This window comes from Podarcis filfolensis, assembly GCF_964270895.1.
Source record: "Podarcis filfolensis genome assembly, chromosome: 1".
In the NCBI taxonomy this organism is placed as follows: Eukaryota; Metazoa; Chordata; class Lepidosauria; order Squamata; family Lacertidae; genus Podarcis; species Podarcis filfolensis.
Genome location: NC_139604.1, coordinates 54965938 through 54990737, shown reverse-complemented (window position 1 = coordinate 54990737; position 24800 = coordinate 54965938). Strand labels below are relative to the sequence as shown.

Here is a 24800-nt window from a genome sequence, read left to right as displayed (position 1 = left end):
TTGTCCACTGAAAACAGATCAGTTCAGAGAGAGGCACATTTAAAACCATTGATTTCAAAGATGTCTCAGGGACAACAAACTACACATGACATGGGAAATTGGATTCTGTAATGTCATTTCATTTGCTTAAAAGCATCTGTGAAGAAGGGGTTTGGATTTGGATTGTGGTTACAGTGCTGGGGGGAAAGGAGGGGAAAGACCACTTCCTCCTGCACTGTTTCCCTGATCAAATAAGACACCCCCCCCCCAGATGCTGTTATCAGCCATGGCGTCAAATAAGCACAGGCATTACTATTCCCTTCTGTGATGAACAGCAGCTGGGCATGTGAGATTTGATAAAATCATGGAAACATTGTAGGGGGAAGTGTTCAACTTTGCTTCCATAGCATGGCAGCCCAAATGCCTCCCACCCCACCTCCTCTATATGGCTGCTTTTAAGCAAACAAAAAGATGTCAGAAGAGCCAGTCCATGGACATCTCACTTCATGGTGGCTTAACACTCACCTAATTCAGCGTAGACTTAGGGACGTTAGTTTGGTCCTTAAGCACTACATGTCATTTTTGTGCTGGACGGCAATATCTGCATTCCAAATCATTTAGGTTTCAAAATTTAGTGTAGGTGTAGAAGAAGTTTAGCACCCTTTTCTTCTTCCGCCCACTGATTTATCCTGCGGTGCCCAAATGCAAAAGAGGACACGGCTTCTGCATGTAGATGAAGGGATTTCAGCAGGACTTGACCAAGATAATGTGCCATTGCTTCCAAGAGAGGTTGCACACATGTTTTCTGCCTTGGGAATGGAAGTAATTTTGCTGCCCCAAATAGATGTGTTTGACTTACTTCCCAGCGCCTCATGTTCTTTTAATATCCATCATGCGGATGTCTCTGGGAAGGTCAAATTTACAGCTGGCTGTCACATCAAGGCTCAGGGGAAGCATGGAGTCCAGTTCCATACCATTCCCATGCCCTCTTTTTGTAGGCCGCTCTCTCACTTCTCGATTGATTTATTTTCTGAAAGCTCCCTTGAATGGCTTCCTGGCATTCCCTGCATCTGCCTGCCAGCCTACACTCCTCTCCGCTCCAACCTGCTCGCTCATCCTGGCCGCCTTCCCCAGAAGACCAATCTCCTTTTGCCTCTCCTGCCAGAGTGACCCCAACAACCGAGGCGGGGGGGGGGGGATTCCCGGAATCAATGCTTATCCCTGCGGGTCGTGTGGCTCTCACAGAGCCTGCATTATTCCTGTGCAGCTGGAGCGGGAAGGGAATGCAGTGGCCCGTAGGCTTTTCACAAACACAGGACTTCCAGCTGCGATTTGGCCGGAGTGTTCCTGCCACCGGGATCATTGAGATTTATTTGTGTTTATAGAGCCCTGTTGAGCCCAGCAGAGTTGACAGTAGTTGCAAGCTTCTGCCCTAAGTACTATATAAACTCTGTCAGCAGCTGAATCATGCCTGGGTTGATCTGCCGGCTTCTTAGAGCAAGATGGCTGACAGGAAGGGGAAAGAAAGGCGACAGCCTAGTCAAATGAATGCAGCAGGACAGGCCTTCAGGCACCTTGACCTGTGGTTCAGCTAGTGGGCTCTCCCCTCCCCTCTCGTCTCTCTTACAAAGAAGGGCCTATCCAATATTTAGTGGCACAGTTCTGTCTCTTTTCCACATCGTGAGAGCTTGAAGGAGCCAGGTGCCATTGCCTCGCCTTCGGATTCCATCTCTCTGTGTGTCAGAAGAGGGGAAAGTTCGTATCAAGAGCAGGGATGGGGTCATCTTGAAGGGTTTGCAGAAAGAAAATTTTGGAGGGGGGCAGGAGGGTGCAGAGAAAGAAGGGGAGCCGCTGTGGAGGGCAGGAAGTGGGGGGAAAGCCATTTTGCAGCAGCTGGCTTACACTCTGGGCTGCAGAAGTACTTCAGGTCAGGGGCAGAGGTGGGCATGAATGGTGCGAGCTACAGAAACATGGCATGGCTTTCGGTGGTGGGAGAGGACCCAGCATATGGTTCAGCAGAGGGTCTCCGAGCCAAGATGACCCAGGGAGGGTTCCTGCCTAATATTACACATTGCTGCAAAAGAGGAAAGGCCCTACCAATGCAAGGACAAGAGAGAACAGGTTCCTGTCCTGTCTGCTACTTGCATAAATGCATATTTAGTAATAATGGGCATAATTTAAATAGAAGCAGAAGAATCCCCACCATAGAATGGAAGACTGACTTGCTCAGTCTACTACCATCCAGGTGAGGTTGATGGGCAACTTCACACACACACACAAACACTGCTCACCCTCTCTTCCTACGGTCAAATCATATTGAACCAGGCAGCCCTTCCAATAGAGAGCTGTCCTCTGTAAAAACAGGACACCTGGCCACTCTAGCAACACCTGCTCAGAGCTGATGCAGAGAGCTTGGCTTCCTAATAAGTGCATTTATCAAAAACGGGACTGGAATCCCTGGATTACAAAGGATCATCCTATGAAAACATGGATCTGTATGACTGATGATACGACAAAGGCAATAGCCTGGATCATGCCTAAATGATGAGGGCCTCCTTTTGTGAGTCCAGGCAAACAGCATCCCCATTCTTACAAAGGTGGGACTCTGCCTCTGCCTTCGTCACCAGGCTAACCGGATTCCTTGGCGCTGCTGTCTGATGTCCTGGGTTCTTGAAATATCTTTCCCTTTCCATGTTAGCATCTTAATAGCCTTATGTCTTTAAGATACAAAACCATTTAAGGCCTTTATCTTCTGCTTTCCTGCTGCCTAATCCTCCTGATCCCCCTCCGAACAGCTGTTTCTTCCATCAAATTGGAATGCAACTAACCTTAGATTGAGTGACCACCCAATGAGTTGTGGCAAGGGGACCAAATTCCCTGCTGACCCTTGAACCAGGGCAGGATGGGTGTGAGCCGCTGAGCAATGACCAGCTGCAGTTCAGTCCCCACCAACTGAGATAGCAGCATCCTCTGTCCTTGAAGAGGTGGTGGGAGAGAATGAGAAAGACTCTCCTCCCTCAGTGGTGCCAAACGCATGCGGGAGGGGAAGGAAAGAGACCCAAGAGCACACAATCGGTCAGTGTCAGAGACAAAACAAGAACCCAACGGCCATTTCAAGAGAGGCAATTCATTTCCTCCTGAAACCAGAAGTGCAGAGAACAAGGATGAACAACTATGGGAGTGTTTCATAGAACAGCGTAAGGAGCTGTATCCTCAGTCGCCCATCAGCCGTGAATGCATCATGCATTTATTTCCTAGATGAGAAAAGCGGCAACTGCTTCCCTCATGCAAGGGCCAAACGAGATGAAATGCCATTTATGCCCTCAAAGCACTTATGTGAATGGCTTTTAAAAGTAAAGAGCAGACATGGAGACCTGATGGGGCAATGACACAAGGATTGTCACTTGCAGCTGCGTCCAGCTCAGTCTCCTTCTTTGTTGCTGCTACAGGGATGCTCTCCCCAGGGAGGCTCACCTGGCACCTTCACTACTTATCTCTAGGCAATAACGTTCCCTTTCTCCCAGGCCATTGGGTAAATGAACATTCAGTGGCCTTTTAAACTGTGTGTGTTGGAGTTACTGTTTGTTGCTATGGTATGTATTTTTGTGTTTTTATATTGTAAACTGCCCTGTGATCCTCAGGTAAAGAAAAAATAATGCTAATAATGACGATGACAACAATGCAGGAGGATTTAAGCTCACCACCACCAGTGGATCCCCACTCTGGCTCCCCCTGCCCTATGCAGATTATTTGCATTGGAAAAGTAAAAGAAGAATATGGTCAGGGCAGAAGAGAGAAAAGCCATATGTGGGGAGAAGCCTTCTGGGAAGCTGGCCTCTGATCTGGAAGCCAAGCCCCTGGTTCCCTGACGTGTGGCACGATCAGAAGTATGAAAATCATGCATCACGTCTGCACACTCCTTGAAGCCAGCGCTTAGATTTAAAAGCAACAACAGCAGTGAAACCCAGCATAAGGAGTGATGTGAAATATGCAGGTCCAAGGCCAGAATTCCAGCTATTCCACTGAAAGGCCATGCTCAAAGCAGGGATCGCTGCAGCCACATTAGCTGCCTGACAAAGAGAGTCAAATCAAACCTGATCTGAAAAACAGATCAAAATTTTGTTGTGTGAGGCTGAGAATTACTTCCTTGAACCCAAATGGGAGCTGTGGAAAGGCATCAGGTTACGGATTCAGCCGTGTGGGCTTGACTTGAAATAGAAACTGATGGCACACTCATTAATAACCATCAGAAAGCATCATGGAGATGTACAACCAGAGAGTCTGGGGAGGTCCTTTTAAAATATATATTTTCTCCATCGGTACCTGCCCTCTGGGAAACTGCAGGCATGCCAGAGTCCTGTTGCTTTTATGTGATGGATATCCATAGCAGGCAGGCAAACAGGTCGATGGCAGAGATGCCACAGTGAGGTGGGGAAAGGAGGGGAGCCAATCCTTCTGGTCTCTCCTCCCTCCCCCATTCATACAGGACAGGGTCAGCATCACTTGGTACCTGCTGAGGCTTCCCTCCTGAGCAGAGGTCCCTCCACTGAGCTCCTGATCTTGCTCCTCCTCCTCCTCTGCCTGTAATATGCCCTCTCTGAGCATAGAAGCAGCTGCCAGAGGGAGGAAATGGAGGAGTAGCATCCTCTGCATGTGCTTTCGCACTCTCCAAGCATTTGTGTAGATTTGACCACATTGGGGGGAGGGCAAGGAAGTGGGCAGTGGGGCAAGTGGCAAAAAAGAGGCGGACCTAATCAGAGGTGGAGGCCCACTGAGGGCACCTCACCCAAGGGACTCTCCCTCCTCAAAGCTGGAGCGGGTGCTGACCACATGCAGTTGTTCTTGCTGAACAATTGTTATTTATAACTAAACAGGCCAAAGTGCAAATCCCTTTGCTTAAAACAAAGGTTAAAGGTGTATTGTTTGACCTGTAATGATCCTATTGCTCTTATTATACTGAGATAGAAATATGTAACAACATACACACTCTTAAAATGGGATGCTTTTTTTGCAGGGGCAATTAAATGTCAAATCTAGCAAAGAGTCAGGTCTCTAAATTTGGCTGAAATCTTGCCTTTCCTCTCCCTTTCTCCCGCCAGTCTCCAAATGCCAGTCCCATGACTGGGAGAGGACAACAGTTTGAAACCACCCTTTTTTCACCTTTGATGCAAGAATCACATACACATAGTTGTTAATTCAACAGCAAGTTCCCTGCCAAAGGGTGTATTTATGGTGATTTATGTCTGTAGTATCTCGTATAGCAGTTTCCCCCTCTCGAATCTCAGAGAGACAACAAATTAGATCCATTAATTTTGCTTTGTTTCTGCTGACCCCCTGCAAGACTGAAAGGGCCAGCTCCAGGCATTATGCTGCCTAAAGCAAAGGCCAAAATAGTGTTTTCCCCATTCTTTTATTATTTATCGTTTACATACTGCAACTTGCCAAGGTGGTTTCTAAGCCATTTACAAATATAAAACAAATCACCAAAAAAGCCAACTGGACTGATTTGGCAACTGAATCTTACTTGAACACTGGCAGGGTCTGCCATCACAGCTGAGACAAGCAGGCTGATTTAAGAGCTGCAGGTCAGGCTGTGTGTCATGCACAACTCTGCTTTCTCAACACCACCTTGCCACTGCTCCCTGCCTCTCTGGATCTGCTGCTTGAGGCAGCTGCCTCCCTCTGGCTAAGAATCTGGCTGGCTCTAAACCAGACCAGAAGAACTTCAGTCACAGTTGAGCCCAAACACCACAACACCAAAGGTTCAGTGGTTCAACTCCTTTCTGAAACGGCCTTCTGGGAACTGGGAAGTTGAATTGCCAGCTTCCCCTCCACCCCAAAGATGCCTTTAAACAGCTGCATAAAAAGAAGAAATTTGGTAGATCAGCTCCTTGCCCCCAGCACGCAGATAACCACGACAGGAAATTTTTTGACATGCTAGTCAGAAAGCAGTTTAAGGCACAAGTGCTTTGCTAGGAAAAGAGTTTGCGACCCAATCAGCAAGACAGAACGAAGAGGGGTCTTTCACATGCATTTCAATTTTGATTATTTTCGGTAGCCTTGACTGTTACTTAAGCACGTCAGCCTTTGAAATGCATTCTTGACCTTTCAACTCAGCAGTGATTTGCTTTGTTTGACAAAGCACAGCAGTGCTCTTCCAGAGAATGCCCTTCCATGCTAAAAAGAGGAATTTGCTTTGTTTTATCGAGTGAGTGACATATGTACACAACATGTTAACCGCAAGCAGGCCATACATCTGGCCTCTGTAATTGGCATCATTGAGTTTCCACCGAGACAGTCACTTTGCAAGAGTCACAAAGCCACTAAATACCAGATAAAGCCTTCTCTGAGCTGAACCTTGCACCTTACACGGAGAGCCCATTTTCTATATAGATGAACCCAGATCTGAAGTACTGATACAAAGGCATTAGCTATCCACTTGGTAGGCTCCAGCAGTGAGCGCAGGTTCAAGTTAAGTCCTGCTCCATGACTGCACCAAGAAGCTCTGCACTTAAGCCCAGTTCTGCTTGCAAAGCACCATACTGATGTGGAGAATAAGAGAAAAGACTTTCTCTTCTAGCTTACTGTTTCAGAAAAGGAAAATAGAATGGCTAGATCAATATATTTTTTCAAATTATGTGACACCGTTAGCATTGAAGCAGTTTGCAATCCAGGTTGTTTCTGTGCAGGCTGATCCTATGCATCTTTACTCAGCAGGACGTTCCACCAAGTTCTGTGGTGCTTACTCTTTAGGGCATGGGTTAAGAGTCTTAAAGTTCAGGACAACCGGCAGGAATGGGAAACCTCAGGTCTGGGGCCAAATGCAGCTCTCCAGGCCTCTCCATCCAGCTGTCAGGGCATTCCCCAGGCCACACATCCCCAAGAATGCGTTGTTCCCTCCTTGACTTCTTTCGCCTGGCTGGAGCATGTCCCTGAACAGTGCAAATTATAACAAAAGGAGAGCCCTGACAGATCTGGCCAATGGTCAATCTAGTCTAACATCCTGTTGTCACAGTGGCCAACCAGTTGCCTAGTGGAAGGCTGTAGGCATGATCTGAGGGCAACAGCACTCTCCCTCCCGAGGTTTCCAGCAACTGGTTTTCAGGAGCCTCCAACAAAGGTGGCAGAAGATAGCCAATCTGGCTTGCAGCCAATGACAGGCTGCTTTAGACCTCATCTAAAGCCATCCAAGTTGGTGGCCATCACTGCCTCTTGTTCCTGGTTTTTATGTGCCTGAAACAGAGCAGTCAGGTGAGTTTCTCCACCCACTTTTGCCTCTGCTCCTGCCCTCCACTGGCATGTGGCCCCAGGAAAGTTTCTCACAAAGCAATGTGGCCCTGAAAAGGGTTCCCCATCACTGTCGATTCCTAAATGTGGCACTGGCAGTTTTTCAGTGCTAACCATTAATGGGACCCCTTGGCAAAGGGACTGGATAAGCCACTTGCATCGATCCAGCTCAGTTAAGCTTGGAAAGGAAAACAATATCTTGATGGCTAGAACACCTGGCTGCATTTAATTTCTTACAATGCCAGGGCTTGCTCAAGCAAGCTCTCCCCAATGGCACTTCTCCATCTGTAACACCAAGTTCCTTTGTATGCAGCTCTTGACTGATTCAGGGAATTTAGGGAGCTGCACAGAAACCAGTCACTCCAGGGATGTTGACATTGCAAATTTCTCACTGCATGGTCCAGAAGGGCAGAGTTAAGGGGATGAATGCATAGGACAGGACAGTTACCACTGGCTGATTCAAGATGCCCTTGCGGAAAGAAGGACAGAGCCTCCTCTTTCCTCCTTTAACAATGGGAAGAAAGAGGTGGTGTTCAGAGTGGCAATCTACATTTCATCAGGGCTTCATTTAGAAGAGGAGAAATGTCAATAGTTTTCACTCCTTCATTTATTTACATACCGCTTGGGGAGGAAAGGAAGGTCACTTTGCCCTCTGTAAAGCCTGATAACCGCCATTAGTAAATAGTGGATTAAAAAAGAGGAGGGAGAGAGAGACTAGTTAATTCACTTGTTAAGCTGGCTGCGCAGAGAGGGCAGCCTCATATTCCATTGCTTTCCCATTTTCTCTTCCAACAACTGAAAGCGGAACAATGTGGAATGGACAGATCGCTCCTTAATTATCTTCTCCATATGCTTCCCTTCAAAGTGTTTGGAATTGGTCTCCCTTACGGAAGGGACATAAGCACAGGCAGTGCTGGGGATGCTGTGCAGGCGCCCAAAAGGAAATTCTACAGCAAGGTAATAATACAAGCTGCAGTTTCTGACTCACTTCTTCACAACAAGACAATCTGCATAATGGCTTCGTTTGCATCATTTATTCCTTCTCCCTAGTTAGGAACAACATAGAAAGTTGCCTGATGCCATGCTCTCTAGGACAGGGGTATCTCCCAGCTGGGGATTTAACCCAAGACCTTCTGCTTGCTAAGCAAATTCTCTGCCACTGAGCTACAGCCCTTCACTAGGCCCTACCCAGGGGCAGATCTACTATGAAACTAACGAAGTCTAAGCTTCAGGGCCCTAATTCTAGAGGGCGGCAGAAACTACTTGCTTAGAAACATTGGGTCTAGAAGAACCAATCTGAGTTGCATGACTCTAATGGATCACACACACACAATCCCAAAGTTTGAGAGTCAGTAGCACAGATGTTGTAAACAACCCCATTGAAGAAGATAACATTGGTTACCCAGCCCTTGTTGCTGATTGTAAAGAGGCCCCCATGACTGTTTGAGCTTCAGGGCCCCCAGAATTTAGGTCCACCACTGGCCCTGTCCAGGGCAGAACACTCCAACTGTAGACGCCACACCCAGTGGACAGACTGCACACACAGGACTCTGGTCACAGGATCCAGTCCTTTGACTGTGGCAGCTGAGCTGTGGCTAAGCAGGGCAGTGGTACACAAATACTTCTTCTGTTTAGGAGTCTGTGAGAGCTCATAGGAACAGCAGGTCGACAAGGTGTGGGATTAACACCCGATGCAGCAGTACCTGTCTGGAGGAGTTGCTGCCAGGTATTTTAAGAGCAAATACAGAACCTGAGCTACAGCAAGCCCAATTTCAAATCTCAACCCCTGCATCAAGCTTTAACCTAAAATTTGGGAAGCATCCTGAGTAAAAAGGCTCTTGCAAAGAGGGCTGAGGTAAGGTACGCAAAGCATTTAGCTTCCCATTCCCCAAACTGCCCTGCTGTAATAGTTCAGCATACAGGAGAAAGTGAGGACAGAGGTCTATTTTGCCCAATGGCAGGGATGGGGAACCTCTGGCCCTCCAGAAGTTATCAGGCTCTGCCTCCCATCAGCCCCAGACAGTACGGCCAATAGCTAGGAACTGGGAGTGTCAGAGCCCAGCGGCATATGGAGGGCTACAGCTTCCCTGCCACTGCCCTATATGGGGTACTGCACTCCTCATGGCAAGCAAGCAGCACCGGTTTCAGGGTAATGTGGGCGGTTTTCCCTTTGCCCAGGGCACAATGTTACCAAAGTCCACCTTTGCAACTGAGCAAGGCATAGGAATTTGTGACTCATCCCAGCAGAACAGATTTTTGCCATTCGTCCTAAGGATTGCCCATGCCCAGCTCAGGAGCAGATTGGACTTAAAGGTTAGCAACCGGAACAAATGGGTCACCCAGACGTCAGTGGCTGTGATTACTAATGAGAGCAAGTTCGGCTCATCTCTTCACACAAACAGAGGCCAGTGTCGGTGGCAGTTCTCGGGGAGAGCCAAGCTCCCAGAAGCCTTTTGGAACGACGCGTCTTCCAGTTTCCACAGCGGCTCCGCACAAAAGAAGCAAGAGAGACGCTAGGTTTTCCGGGGGGTTGTTGCTGTGGCAAAGATGAGGCGGGCTGCTGACTGCCGCGACAATAGCAGGTCACCCCCATCATCTTCTGTCTGGACAGGAAGCCCTGCCTGCACAATCTCGTGGATGTTTGCCTGTGTTTAAGAGGAAGGGTGGGCAGGAGGCACGAGACGGTGTGTAATTTGTAAAGATTCCATGCTGCGATGTAGCTATGCGTATGTGTGTTTGTATCTTCCCGAGCCTTCATTCTCACATCCCTCTCTCCCCTCCCCTGCTGCTCTGAAATAGCATCTGGGATAAGGGGTCATGAATATTTCACAAGGATAATTACCTGACCTGGAAAGACTGAGCCCGCTGGAGTCTTGCTGGCAGATTTAATGGCACTTTCCTCCCGTTTCACGGCTCAGCATGGCCCTCGCTGCAGCTCTGGCCTTTGCCTGCACCCCTGCCAATTAACCCTAACTTCATACTCATTCACTCCCTTGCCCACCCTTCCACAGGAACACCAGAGAGCTGGTTCTGTTGCTCAGTCACCCCAAGGTGTACGTGTGTGTGTGTCTTCAATTCTCCTCACCTTCCAGCTCCTAAAACCCTTTTCAATGGACCTGCCTGTTTAACCTGCCTCAAACAACACACACACACGTACACACACGTATGCATACCTCACACCTGTACTCTCACATTTAACTTTGGCTACGAGCAGCCTTCTACCTGCTAAAAATAACCCACTCTTCCAGCTCTAACATCCTCTCTCTCCCTTATGTGAAGTTAAATTAAGAAAGCTGCTGCCCTCAGAGTGGGATAATATACACGCTCTTCTTGCTGCTTCAACCCCAACCCCGCCCTTCTTTCCACATATTAAAAAAGAGCCTCTCTAGCACCATCTCTCTCTATCACAATTTGCAGGCACCCCAGGGCAATATTAAGCACTATAAAGCCAAGCATTCTGGTGCTAGCCACCTGATCCACACTCTCCCTGAACACATACCCCAGGGCTCTATTGAATTTTTATTTTAGGAAGGTTGGGATCGCTCCTATCTTTACAAAACATACTTGCAGCCTATTTCGAAAACTAAAAATAAAAAACGGGGGGGGGGGGCTGGTTGCAGAGACTTGGAGAGTTTTAAGATGCAGATAGTTCTCTTGCTGGCAAACTTAACAGGGGAATGGGGACAAGAAAGGAGAAAATGCTATTTTTTTTAAAGCATATCATGTTGCCAAAGGAGGACACTCTCGGCAAATAATCAAAAGAATTAAGCAGAACATGTCCTTTTAAAAAAGAAACCTGTGCGAGGAATACCAACACTGAATATTTTCAATTTAACACGGCATCCTAAAAGACGATTTTTGATCCCCTTCCAGTTATCAATCACAAGCCTCTCTGTTTAGAATATTAACCCTATACAAGTATTTGTACCCAAAACATATACAATAACTGTGTACAGTGGTACCTTGGGTTACGAACTTAATTCGTTCCGGAAGTCCATTCTTAACCCGAAACTTTTCTTAACCTGAGGCGCACTTTCACTAATGGGCCTCCTGGTGCCGCCTCACGATTTCTGTTCTCTTCCTGGGGCAAAGTTCTCAACCCAAGGTACTACATCTGGGTTAGCAGAGTTTGTAACCCAAAGCGTTTGTAACCCAAAGTGTTTGTAACCCGAGGTACCACTGTATAACAGGAGTAAGTGCTCAGGAAAAGGGAGGTAAGTACTACTGGCATTCTGAACATCTGATGCCTGTTCCAGGACTGAAAGGACTCTCCCTTCAATCTGAGAGGAGGCCATCTTTCTTCAGGGTGGGCCAGAACAAATTATTAGGATGCTCTGAAAATGAAAGGATTCTTTCCCACCAAAAGCTATGACCCTTTCATACACCCATGGGAAAAACCTTGTGATGAGGAACATGTAGCTCTCTAGATGTTGTTGGACTACAACACTCCTCATTCCTACCCATTGGCAGGCTGGCAGGAGTTGAAGACCCCCAACATCAGGAGGATGTCCAACCCTGCCTTATGAGGACCCTCCCTCTTGACATAGCTTCCTCTCTCTATGGTCCACATTGCTTATAGAAGCAACTTTCAGTGGCGGTAGCAGGGGATGTTGCTCTTTCTGCTGAACAGGCTAAGGGTCCATCCAACCCCTCAAAGACTATAACACATTTATTACAGCCTAAGAACATAAGAAGAGCTCACCCACTGAATCAAGTCAGTGGCCCATCTAGTCCAGTATCCTGTTCTCACAGTGGCCAACCAGATGTCTGTGGGAAACCCAAAAGCAGTACCTGAGCACAACAGCAAGCTCCTCTCCTGCAGCTTCCGGGGAAACTGCTATTCAGAGGCATACTGCCTTTGACAGTAGTCAAGGCAGAACATAGCCATCAGAGTTAGTAGCCATTGATAGCTTTATCCCCCATGGATTTGTCTAATCATCTTTTAAAGCCATCCAAGTTGGTGGCAATCACTGCTTCTTGTGGAAGCATAAACCCTTAAGGAGTATTATCCATTGCCAAAATAAATGTGTTTGGGTTTTATGCTACATTGCTCTTGTTTTTGCTGCCAGTAATTTATTCCAAATTGCTATGTCCCAGCCAGATTTTATATTACCCCTAGCTCTTTCGGACACTAACCTCTTGGGCTATATATGCAACACTTCCAGGACCACACTATATGGTCACTATGGGGCCAGCCTGGCTACAACAGCAACAGGAGATGGCTTCAGGTCTTCCTTCCCATCAGCATCTCTGACAGCCTCTAACTCTAGGATTTGTGAGAATAATCCATTGCTGGAATTTTTCCAATGAGGCCTTCAAGTAACATTCAACTGATGGAAGAGGGTGGATTATAAAGTGTAGCCAAAGCTTTAGAGTTGGGGTGTTTTAATTGTTGTCCATTTTTGCTTTGTAAACCTCTTTGCTAACTTTCTGCTGAAAGGCAGCATATAAATAAATACTGTAAATAAGCTATGCAGCAGGCTAAGACAGAAGTAGAGGCTGTTTCAAGCCAACTAAGCCTAGAAAGACCTGTGGACTAATGTATCTGAAAGGAGCCCTTGTTCCAAAGCTCTGGGGCCTGTTTTAAGCAGGTAGACTTTTATAAAGTAAACATGTGATTATGAGAACACTTGTTTAAGAAAAGGCACACATTGGGAAGCTGGACTCAGTTGTGTTTCTTTGTCAAGTGTAGCACACTGCAGCAAATGCAGGTTATACGGCAGCAGACAGAGGCCACAACTTCAATACAAGTGAAGACCAGTTGCAATAATGGAATTTCTGAAGAAACCATGGATGAATGGACTGGATCTCTTTCAATAACCAAATGACTGGCTTAACGGCTACTCCAGGAAGTATCCATACAAGAATGTGTAATGAAAAATGAGCAACCTTTGACAGAACGAGCTACTCATTTCCAGTTAACTTCCAATCAGCCAGACATTACGGACTTCTTACACCTCGTAATGGTTCTCTCAGCGTACCCCATTACAAACCTCCTTGAGTGACCAAGTCCACCAAGCCATACTAAAATAGTTTAATAGTTCTCCAACCAACCATTTTTTTGGCCTTTTTTTCAAGGGAAAATAGGGGCAGGGGAAGACATGGAGGCACCAGGGGTGGGGTGGGGAGAGGACACAGCCACACAAAAAAATGAAGACCAGCAGTTATGAGCAAGGGCCAATTCACATGATCGTGTTTATCATGAGATAACTGCAACTGTTGCCTAAGACTTGGTAGTATGGAAGAGCCAACACAGCCACTTTCATCATCATGTAGACACTATCCCTGCCAATGAAGATTAGTTTACCCAGTGAAACATTGCACTGGGTAATTATTACCTGAACTGATTATGTGAGTTGGTCCCCTGGTGTTTAAACTAAAAACCCCAAAACATATACCAAATAATGGGGGAGGAGTCAAGAGTGACAAGGGCCCAAGATTCCTGTAGCCTTCTGCGGCTCAGGAGGAGAATGGTATTTCTTTTCTTTTTTTTCTGAGTTGAGATATCCTATCCGATTGGACAAAGCAGGCACTTATGTGCATGGTAGGATACTGAAGAAAGAACAGAACCTCTGAAGATCAGATCCTCATTCATTCCGCACTTCCTTGTCATGCACAGAAGAGATCCCTGCTCTTTCCAGGATATGGAAAACACAGAAGGCCTCGTAACAGCCCTGGATAGCAGTAGCATTAAGGGAACATCTTTAGCGGAATTATGCAACACCCCAGAAATAAAAAGGGGGTGCCCTTGCCATATGTTCACAAAATATGTCAGATGCCACCCAGAAAGTGGCTCCAGTGTTAAGTCTCACAAATGGCCAGGAAAGCAGCAGCAACGGATCTAGTCTCCCTTTGTCCCTGTAGCAGGAGGAAGCTTAATCCCTTTGGCCTCAGCTAAGCGCTGGGTGGGGACCCATCCTGGCTTGGATCTCCCAGAGAGTCAGTTCTCAAAAGGCAGCTTAGCATCCAGCAGAGCAGCCACCCTCCATTGTCAAAACCAGGAAGGTCCCCAAAGCATCAGCAGCCAGGGAAAGGGAAGCAACAGGAAGCCAATCCTGGTACCTCCAGAGTCTAGAGAAGAACAGCCAGGTCCCGGGCACCCCTTTTTTAGCTGCCCCCCTTCTTCATTGCCATAGCCCCCCCAGTAGCCGTCCTCCGTGGGTGGGTCATACTTGGGGCTGCGGATGTCATTCGCCGGCACGTCCCTGTAGAAGGAGGAGGGGTCGGCGGGAGGCGACCCCCCGAGGCCATAGAGGTGATTGGATGAGCCATTGGAGTGAGGGCGGGGGTGAGGGTGGGGGTGAGCCGCTCCATTCTCCCACTCGGGCCTGCAACCCCAGTCAAAGCCTACAGGGTGGTGGTTGCCCGGCGGGCAGCCCCGGAAGGCCGTTTCGTTGAGGTGGCGCATGTCGCGCCCCACGCGGTCGGCCGGAGAAGTGCATATGACGTCCGAGACGGAGACGCGCGTGCGTTGGAACCAGGCCCAGAGGGATCGGGCCCGGCAGTCGCAGGCCCACGGGTTGTTGTTGAGGCGTAGGAACTCCAGGGACGGCAAGTCTGAGAGGGTTTCCCCAGAGAGGGTGGTCAGGCTGTTGTTGAACAAATACAGGATGGTGAGCTTGCCCAGATCGCGGAAGGCCCAAGTTGGAATGGCATGCAGGCGGTTCCTGTGCAGCAACAGGCGGTCTAATCCAGACAGACCCCGGAAGACGTTCTCGGAAAGCTGCCAGATCTTGTTGCCGTGCAGGAAAAGGTGGCTCAGGTTTGCCAGATCCACAAAAAGGTCGTCCTGGGAGATGCAGGAAGAAAGGACAAGCTGTGAAGACACCGCTGGCAAAAGGAACAGCCCCAAAGGCCTCTTCCTCCATATGGGAGATTCTAGGCCGATTGTCAACTCGAAGACTGTAGACATTCATTGCTGCCTCCCCACCTTTCCAGATCTCTCCCACGCAGCTACACAGGATTTACTGCTGGACGCAAAGCCAGAGTTTTATGAGGAAGTTGACTCCTGCGCTTTGGTTGAGGAAATGATACAGGCTGGCTCCCAAGTCCCCCACCCACAAACTTTGCCCTCCCCCGCTAAGGATGTGGCTTGAAGCACTGAGGCATGATCTGCAAATGCATTTTTGCTGCTGCAGGCCAGGCTGCAGCTCCCCTACTCTTAAGCCACAGCGCGCCCGAGGCCGGATAGGCATGTGGTTTTTAAGTGAGTCGCTGGCAGGGCACAGAGAACCTTCCTTCAGGGGAGGACCAGCCATGTGGGGGTGGAAGGATGAGCGGCACACCAGTTCCTTGCCAGTCTTCAGAGAGAAATGGCGGAGAGGCCTCCATTTGTCCTCTCAGAAGGCACATCTTAAACCATCTATGTGGAAACATGTCAACACCTCGCCTCATCGACCCACCTCCCTGCTCTGCCCAGTGAGACTCTCTCCTATCCATCTGCTTGCTGGAAACTCAGAGGAAATTCCCCATCTGTCCTCAGGCTCCACTGCCAGTCATTTTTCTTCCTTCCCACTCCCATCATCTTTCCTTGAGAATATGCCCCACAAGGTCAAAAGGAACTTAAGCCCAGAGGACCGCCAGGGGAGAAAGGGGTCCATACCTCCACGGCCCACCTGGGGAAAAGCTCCCCCTAGAGGCCAGAGGCAGTGGCCCAAGTTCCACGCTAACCCACAACCAAGCAATCTGGCTCACCTGCAGGCAAAGCAGGTTGTTCTCCTGAAGGTAGAGGTATTGGAGGCTGAAGAGGTTACGGAAGATGGTGGTCGGCAAGCTGCTCAGCTGGCAGCGGTACAGGTGCAGAGACTGCAGCCGCTCCAGCCCGCGGAAAGTGTCTGCGTCCAGGGTGCGCAAATTGCGGTTGTCCCCCAGGTCCAGCCACTCCAGAGCTTGGAGGTGGCGGAAGGTGCCTGGCTGGATGGAGGAGATATTGTTGGAGTAGAGCCAAAGGGTGACGAGGCTTGGCCCAAACATGCCGGGCCGCAGGGTCCCAATCAGGTTGTTCTGCAGGAAGAGGCGCTGAGCATTGGCGGGCAGGACCCGTGGCACCGAGGAGAAGTTGTTGGCCTGGCAGCTGACCGTGGGCGGAGAAAAGTAGCAGGTGCAAAGCATGGGGCACATGGCTGCCACCAGAGGAAAGGCCAACAGGAGCAGGAAGGTGGGAGCCAAGCCTGGAAGCAGAGAAGGACAGGCAATGAGATGCTTCCTTCAGCAACCATCACCCCCCGCCCTTATGTGGAATATCCTAGGAGTGGTCCCGCCTTCCTTGTCCACCCACTTCATTGCTATTTCAAGACAGCTATTTATTCAAAGCTGGGCTGGGGAAGCTGTGGCCGCCTAGATTTTGTTGGACTATTAACTCCCATTATCCCGGACTACTGGACATGCTAGCTGGGGCTGCTGGGAGTTGGAGTCCAATGACATCTGGAAGGCAATAAGTTTCCCACTCATGAATTAAAACAGGGTTTCTCAAACTTGGGTCTCCAGCTGTTTTTGGACTATAATCCCCATCACCCCTGACCACTGGTCCTGCTAGCTAGGGAAGATGGGAGTTGTAGTCCAAAAACAGCAGAAGACCTAAGTTTGGGAAACCCTGATTTAAAATCTTTATACCCCAGCTTTCCTCTTGAGAGCTTAAGGGGGCTATTCCCATTATTCTCCTCCTCATCTTCATCATCACCACACCCTTGCTCTAACCACTACACCACACTAGCTCTCTTTACTACTCCCCCACAATACACACATACTACCCAGATACTTCAAAGGTTCAGTTGTCAGGCTTCCAGTTAAAAACATGATTTTGAAAGATCAAAACAGAATGTCAACATTGTGTTCTTGACGGGTCACTTACATTTCCCAGCTCTTTATCTTTGATTTACTGGCTATTACTTTGATTTAAAAGAAAAGAGGAGAGAAAGAAAGAAAGAAAGCCAAAATCCTCCCACTTTTCATGAGCTGCGATGCAGAGAGAGAGATCCCAAACCGTGAGACTCACAAGTCACCAGAGCCGGCAACCCTGCGAGGCGTAATCCCACATGAGGAGGCATGCTCCCCTAGGCAAGAGAGCCAAAGATGTCATCCTTCGCACACAATTTCTCATGTGAGACCCCTCCTCCTCGTGCAAGTGTGCATGGTCCCCAACCTCTGCATGCATGCGTGTGGGCAGTGTGACGTGGCAAACGAGTAACACAAGCTGCCGATGCCGTTTCGGTAGTTCACACCACCTCCACGCGGGCCCTACGCTGCCTTCCCACTCTCCCCAGCCTCCATGCTGCTCATGACAAGCTCTGCACAAACGCAGGAGTCCTTCAAGGAGCCTCACCAACACCCAGAATGCTTCAACACAGCTCCATCTTTACCAGCATCAACAACATCGTAAATCCGCCCCCCCCCCCAGGGCAGGAATATGACAGTCCCCATGTCCCTTCAAATAAGAGACACCTGAAATCACCCCCCCCCCCGCCAGCTTAACTTTATAGTTTTGATACGTTCACTGTTTTGGGACTTGCATGAAGCATACTGGGAAAAGCCTCCTTTTGGCTACACCAGTCATAGATAGGAGATAGGGGTAGTGTACACACTAAGTACAATTTAAGCCCATTTCACTACCTCAAAGAATTCTGGGCACTGCAGTTTCCTCCTCATGGGGTTATAATTCCCAGCAACCCTTTACAAATCCCAGCGTTCAGAATTCTTTAAGGGAGGGTTTCACTCCACAGGTCAGGAGATTCACAAGTGTGGCACCAGAGAAGGCCAGGACCCCCTGCCCCACCCCTCCTTTTGCTGTAAGATTACTAGCAGAAGTCTTGCACTGACCCAGTTAAACAGAGCAGGAACACAAGGGTGGGGGGCAGGCTGAATGGCCACTGGGACAAGAGGGAATTGCAAGACAGCTGCTAACAGATGCCAAGGTGAAATGCTGCCCCCCCAAATCCACCACAGAATCCAATTCTTCCCCCTCTTCCCAGTTTTTTTAAAGAATTCTGTCTGCGCTCAGTTTTGGACTATTACCGCAAGCTGGTAGCAAAGAAACATAAATTTCCAACAACAAAAAAGCCCTAACTTATATAACATATGCCATGCCAAGGAAAGGAAAGGAGTGTCTCCCCCACCCCATTTTTACTGATGGGTGGCTTCGTGACAATAACAGGCACAACTTTGGCAGGATATGACACAGTCAGGACTGGGATTCAGGTTGTGAATCAAATTACAGAACTGATAGTCACAAAAATACATGTCGCTTTATAGCTCCAAAAGCATGGCTTTGAGTCAGCAGCAACCATGCATGTTCCACAACCAAAGAGACACATGAGGCGAAGTTCTGTTTGCAGGACCTGTTTTTCACCCCTGAAGTAAGGAGGGAAATCTGCCCTGACCTCCCTGCTCCCTTCCTGCTAAAACACCTCCCCTAAAACCCTGGGGTGGGGTGGAAGGAAGCCTATGTTCCTCAGTGCCATCAGCAGTGGCCATTTCCTCCAATAATGGCAGGCCAGTTTTCCCTCAAGGGAGAACAGGGAAAAAGCCTTTATCTTGAGCAGAGGGGTGGGGGCAGAGAAGAGAGGGAGCTGCAGTTGCTACTAATGTTGACTGCTTGCCTCTTGTCTCTGGACTCCTCTCTCTCTCTCTCTTTCTTTCTCTCTCTCTCTCTGGTGCGGTGGAACCGGCTGTAACCCAAGGAGTCTCATCCATAATTCAGGCCTGTGGCTTTTCGCTGGAGCTTGGGCAGAGAAAAAGCAGAGGGGAAAGGGATTGGAAGCTCCGCATCTCTCCCCATAAAAGCCCTCTGGCCTCTCTGCCTCATCTTAGGGGGAAGGGAGGCTTGCAGGCAAGTTCTAGATATTGCTGACCTCCCTATGCCCCACCCCAGCCAACTCTCACACTCCCACCCTTGAATCTCATGGGGGTTTTCACAGCAAATTCCTTCTCAGTTCCACCCACCCCACATTTCCCCAATATTCTCAGGAATTACCCACCCACAGTTACCTTCCCGGTCTCCTCTCCAACTTCTCCCGGGAACGCTTTGCTTCAATTCCTCCCCCCCCCCCAGCAAATGCAAGAGGTGCTCATTCATAATTTTCAAGGTGAAAAGCTGAACGACTCAGACGAGACCAAGCGCATTTGTATGAGACCAAAAACGCTATTTTACTATCCTTGTTGCTAAACTGCAATGAGAGGAGATGTTCTTGGCTAGAACACTAAGAATGTGTGCCCTGTAATCCCCATCCAAGCCGACACCAGCACCCCCCACCCCCGCTCTTAAAGACATTTCTCCCTCCTAAACTGCTTCTCCTGAGATTTAAAACCCTTGATCCTTCCCTCAGAAGAAAACTTCACCAAATGTTCATTAACCTTGTGAGAGGATTCCAGTCCGTACTACGAATAGCACAAGCTCCTCAATGCACTCTGGCTTTTAAACACACTGTTATGGATGGATTTTACCACTCCCTTGGGAAGGCGCAGGAACAACTTGCCCCATGATGGAAAGGAACAGGGTGGGGGCATGGGTCACATGCAGCAGGATTCCAAGGCAGAGGTGAGGAAGCTGGAATCAGACCCTGCCATCTCCCCCAACCTGGTGCCTTGTGAATGTGCACGTGAGGGCCTTTACTTCACACAGAGGAAGGAAGGAGGTGGGACATCCTGCCAGACAGACTCAGTTCCCAGAATAGTTGAAAGGAAGAAGAGTTGTGGTGGGAAGTTGGGACGTGATGGGTTGCTTTCCCCCAACACAACCCTGTAGTGGCCTGCAAAATGGGTGGCTTTGCATCAGTCCTTTTTCCCCAGCCTAACTTGCCTCACAGGGTTGTTGTGGGGACAAGAGAGGGGAATCAGCTCACTGCGGGAAATGCAGAATAAAAACGGTAACAAATAATCAAAACCGAAAATAAATCAGATCTGTGCCTACTAGCCAGGAAGAACTTGGGAGGGAGAGGAATAATACAGAAGTTTTCTACCACCACCGAAGACTGAAAGCATGGTCTGACCTGGGATGCACAGCTAGATTGGCTCCATTTTTAACTCAAGAGGTAGGAGTGAAATCAATGGCAGTAGGTGTGCTCTTAATCCCAGGAGGAAGGGGACGAAATGAGACAGTATTTCCAGTTCTTGCAGAAAGTCTGGCTTCTTAAGGGACACTATTTCCTCCCTATCTTGACCTCCACCTCTTGATCCTTGCAGCTCATGAGGAACCTGTTCTCTCTCAAGCAGGGAGGAACTACAGAAACACACATCAGACCACCTTTCCTGCAGGCTGAACATCTCTTCTAAAAATCAGGGCATGGTATTGACTGGGATCCTCCAAGGGGGAGAGCCTCTTCTCGCAGCCTTGCCCTCCCTCCTCTAGATGCTGTACAGCTACCCTGGCTTTAAAAGAGAGAGAGAGGAAGAGAGAGAGAGGAAGACAGAGAGAGGCCTATTTGCTCCTTTGGCTGCCAGCTGTTGGTTTTGTCTTCCTCTGCCAGAAGAAAGGAATGCTGATCTCCAAAGTTTCAATGCTGGAAAAGTCAACTATGTTCAAAGGTTCTCAAATCTTTTTTTAAATAAACAAATAGCATCCTGATGAATACTCAAATAGTGGGTGCAAAGGGCTTCTACTGAAAAAGGTGGCTATATTCAATGGGCCATGTTTTGTGTCAGCCTTTTGGGCTCATCATCCCATTGCTTTCCCCACCAGCCTCTGTTCTGAACCCTGGAGATCTTTTAAATGTGTTGGCGCCAGGTTAGGGTCCAGCATGCCGTGATAGCAGCAGTACTGGTGCTCCATTAATCAAGTATTGTTTCCCATCTTAACACACCAGAACTCTCCCCCACTATGGAGCATTATTGCCCTTTTGGAAAGAGCTTTTTCTTACCCCTTACAGGAAGGATTGGCAGCTGGAAGCTGGAAGACTGGCAGCTGGACAGACGCAGACCTGAGAAGGGTGCCACCTGACTTGCCGGTTGCCAACCTATTTGCAGTTAAAGTAACAACAGGCCACTCTGGGAAAGAAAAGTCAAGGATGTGGCCCTCCAGCGTGATTCCATTCACAGAGGGAATGCTTCTCCTTCCTTCCATCCCCATGGGGTTTAATGGCTGGTCAGGGCTTCACATATCTGTTTACTGGCCTGCTTTCAAGGTGGGAGGCAAACAGTGGGCAGGCTCAGCCTACCTAGCTATTGTTGTCTTGGGGAGGGTCCCCCCTCCCCCAGCATTCAACTTTCTCTTTATGTTTGCAGTGTAGATTACAAGAAAAGGGAAACATGAAGGAAATTAACTTTGAAATTAGAAGAATAAACTGAATCAGAAGATATGTGCTTACAAAAGATCTGTGCATTCTATCCAGTCAGATGGAAATAGATAGATAGATAGATAGATAGATAGATAGATAATAATGCTGCTGCACTCCAGAATGCCACAGATTCCCTCTCACCACCACCATATCACATGGTTTGCCTCTAGACCTGGGTGCTTAACGCTGAACAATTTTCCATCTGGAGCCACAAGTTGACATGCTCTATGGGGGAGCTCACTGAATCCAGATTTTCACCCCTGGTCACATATATCCTTGTTTGCGGCTGTCTGTATGGCTGGTCCAGGTACGCATGTTCCAATGTTTATAGAATCCTGTGTCAGAATCAGCAGAGCTGCATAGGACAAGCAAGGTTTGTCCAGGGTAGGACCCATCCGAGGAGCTGGGGTGCCTGGGTGTTCCAGTGCAGGATCTGGCAGGAAGCGCTACGCGATGTGCTATCCGAGACCAAGGCAGGCAACACTCTAGCCCTGCTCCTAAATCTGGGGAACCATGGTGGGTGCTGAGATCAGAAATGACAACTCAGTTGTGCGTAGGCTGGGGGGGTTAAGACAAGTGTCCCTGGGAGGGGCCAGAGGTAGCAGGTCTGACGTAGCTGGTGACGCGGATAAAGCTGAAAACAACCCAACTCCTCTTTCGTCCATAATTTAACACCCCCAAAATAAGCAGCTGCCTTGTTGTTGCGTAACCCATTGGGGGCCAGGCTATAAATGGCAACAAGCAGAGTAGAGCAGAAAGCCACCGGCATCCCTCCAGCCAGCCAGCCAGCCAGGCAGGCAGGGCCATTGCCTCGCCTGAACTCTAGCCCGGTCTCCTGATCCCGGGACCCACATGGGCCATGCATCTGTCCTGCAGGACAGCAGTGCCAGGGAGATCTGCAGCACCTGCCATTCCTTGGCTCCTGCCTCATTCGCTGGCAGCGCACATCCTCCGTCCTTTATGAATTCAGCACTGATCGGCCCTCCAGAGATGGAGAAGCCCATTGCAGTCTCTCTCTCTTACACACACACACTGGCCCTGTCCATCACCTTTAGAGTCAATCTTCTCTCAATGCCAAGAAGAGGCGGTGCGCATCCTTCCAACTTCAGGACACTTCACCTCCCTGGAGAAGAGAATTGGCCTTGCTGAGCTGGAGGGGGAAAGGTCTCCAGCCTCCTCTGTGCCTACAGAACCCCACCTCCTGGCCTCCGGAGCCACTTTGGAACGGATACCCCTCTAGAAGTTGCACAATCCTGTCCAGGTGGCATGGGGGGGGCTGCTAATGAGGCTTTCTGAGCAATTTTGAGTCAGGCAAATTAGACCACTCCTGTAATCTTTCTTGGGGCTATCCATCCGAGATGGTTTTTCTAAAACCATCAGAAGAGTAGCGCTCTTTTTCTCTCTCACACAGACATACACAGCGTCCTTCGCCAGGACATCATCGCTAGTGTGTGGTGCTTGTGTGCCTCCACATTATTAAGGCACCGGATCGGGGAAAGAGCAGTTATTTCAGAACAATCAAAGCACAGAATAACTGGACAGCCCCAGAAGACGCCCATTATCTCCAGTCCACGTGAGCATAATAGCGCCTTTGGAAATGGTGCCACCTCAAGGTCGCCTTGGGGCTGGAGTGGGCAAACAACCGAGTGCCTGCGTGTCTGTGCCTGCGTGTGTATTCCCACGAGATATTTCCCGTGTTCTCAAAAGGGACATCTCAAGGGGATGGGAAATAAAGCTTCGCTTTTTCCTTTCCTTTCTGAACTCAAAGGAACAACCCCCATATGGACTCCTGACCGATCGTGCCCCATTCTCCCCCCGCTTTGTCAGCCAGTTTACACGCGAGGTCCCGTTCTCTCCCCCCCCCCACATCTCCCCGCCCCCTAATAAAAAACCCCACCAAGTTCTGGTTCCTCGCCCACCCTCACGATCAAAACATTCGTGTCCCGCATTCCAGACCTCCCGAAAACGGATGGAGGGGGTGGAGGTGGGTGCTCCTTACTTACCGTACAGGGTGGGTCCTAGACGGAGCCGCATGGTGCCAGGCAGGCTCGGTGGAGGGACGGAAGAAAACGGCAAAAAATAAGAAAGACAGACAAAACCTCAGGAGAAGAAAAGGAATGAACGAAGAGACAAGGAGGAGGAGGAGGAGGAGGAGGAGAAAGCAGTAGCGGCGGTGGGTGGGTGGGTGGGGGGCGGGGAGGGTCGCGATCGCCTCGGAAGTCCTCGCTGAAGAGCAAACGCGCTCGGCGTCCCGGGACTCCCTAGAGAAGCTCCTGCGCGACGGGGCGCAAGCCGAGGGGTCGCGGCAGCCCGGGCGCGTCTGGGCGCAGCCTGCGGGGGGTCATGGCCCGCCTGGGGCCAGCCAGCCAAGCGGCCGGCCGGCCAGCCACCCTCCTTTGGCCCGGCGGCGGCGGCGCTACCCTCCGCTCCGCCGGCGAGAGCTGCCGGACGGAGGCTTCATCCCGGACGAGCCGCCTGGCACCATCTGCTCCGCTCGGCTCGGCGCGCGCGCGTCGCCCCGGCGCAGCCAACCACTCCGCGAAAGGGAGCGCAGGCGGCCGGGCGGCGGCGCCTTATTCCCAGGGCCGGCTGGGGCTCCGCCCCCCCGCGGCCGCGCTTTAACCCTTTCGGAGCGGGACGGACGGGCGGAGGGTCGTCCTCCCCTTCGTCCTCCCCGATCTTCTCTGCCCACTGCCGCCCGGCCCACCTTGCCCGGCAGCCCCTCACTCGGCCCCGCCCACCTGCTTCCCGCCCACGCACCTCGCCCCACCCTGCGGGCGTCATCGCGTCTGGACTCCGCGGGGGGTCGCATGCCCTGCCCTTCCCCTGGAAAGGGGCGGGGGTGGGACGGGGCGCCCGCGGGAAGTCAACAATAGGCGCCACGCGCCCAGACCTTGCGCACCGCATAAATTAATACGAATTAAATGTTCTCGCTTCAGTCCCCACGGGAGACACTCCCTCCAGCTGCCCCACCCCGTGCACACTTACTTGGGAGTAAGCTCCCATTGAAGCCGGTGCTTTCTGGGGTGAATGAATGGTTGGGGAAAGAAAAAGTTAAGGAGATCTGAGCATGCGCCCCCACCAGTACACCTGTTCCGACGCGCACCTTCCCGATGGCTCCAAACACGGATTGCGCCTCCTGCACAGAGAAGCGGAGGTTGGAGGAGATGAACTGTGTAGCCAGGCACTTTCTGAGAAGCGGCTGGAGGCCAGGGCGTAAGCCTCGCCCGCCGCGTGCTAGGTGATCATAGAAAGAGGGTGCTTCTG

General features: G+C 49.9%; 1 protein-coding gene across 2 annotated transcripts; it reads right to left on the bottom strand.

Moving 5' to 3' along the window:
- Positions 1–13285: 13285 nt before the first annotated feature.
- RTN4RL2 (reticulon 4 receptor like 2) lies at positions 13286–24267 on the bottom strand. Of its 2 annotated transcripts, none has more exons than XM_083625857.1 (3): positions 23537–24267; positions 15961–16436; positions 13286–15055 (listed from the first exon to the last, which is right to left on the bottom strand). In XM_083625857.1, the coding sequence occupies exons 1-3, from the start codon at positions 23565–23567 to the stop codon at positions 14258–14260; spliced, it is 1305 nt and encodes a 434-aa protein (XP_083481983.1). In that variant the 5' UTR covers positions 23568–24267; the 3' UTR covers positions 13286–14257. The 2 variants fall into 2 exon arrangements, with proteins under 2 accessions (XP_083481983.1, XP_083481982.1); XM_083625856.1 differs by lacking the exon at positions 23537–24267 and adding an exon at positions 18861–21577.
- Between the last annotated feature and the right edge of the window lie 533 nt (positions 24268–24800).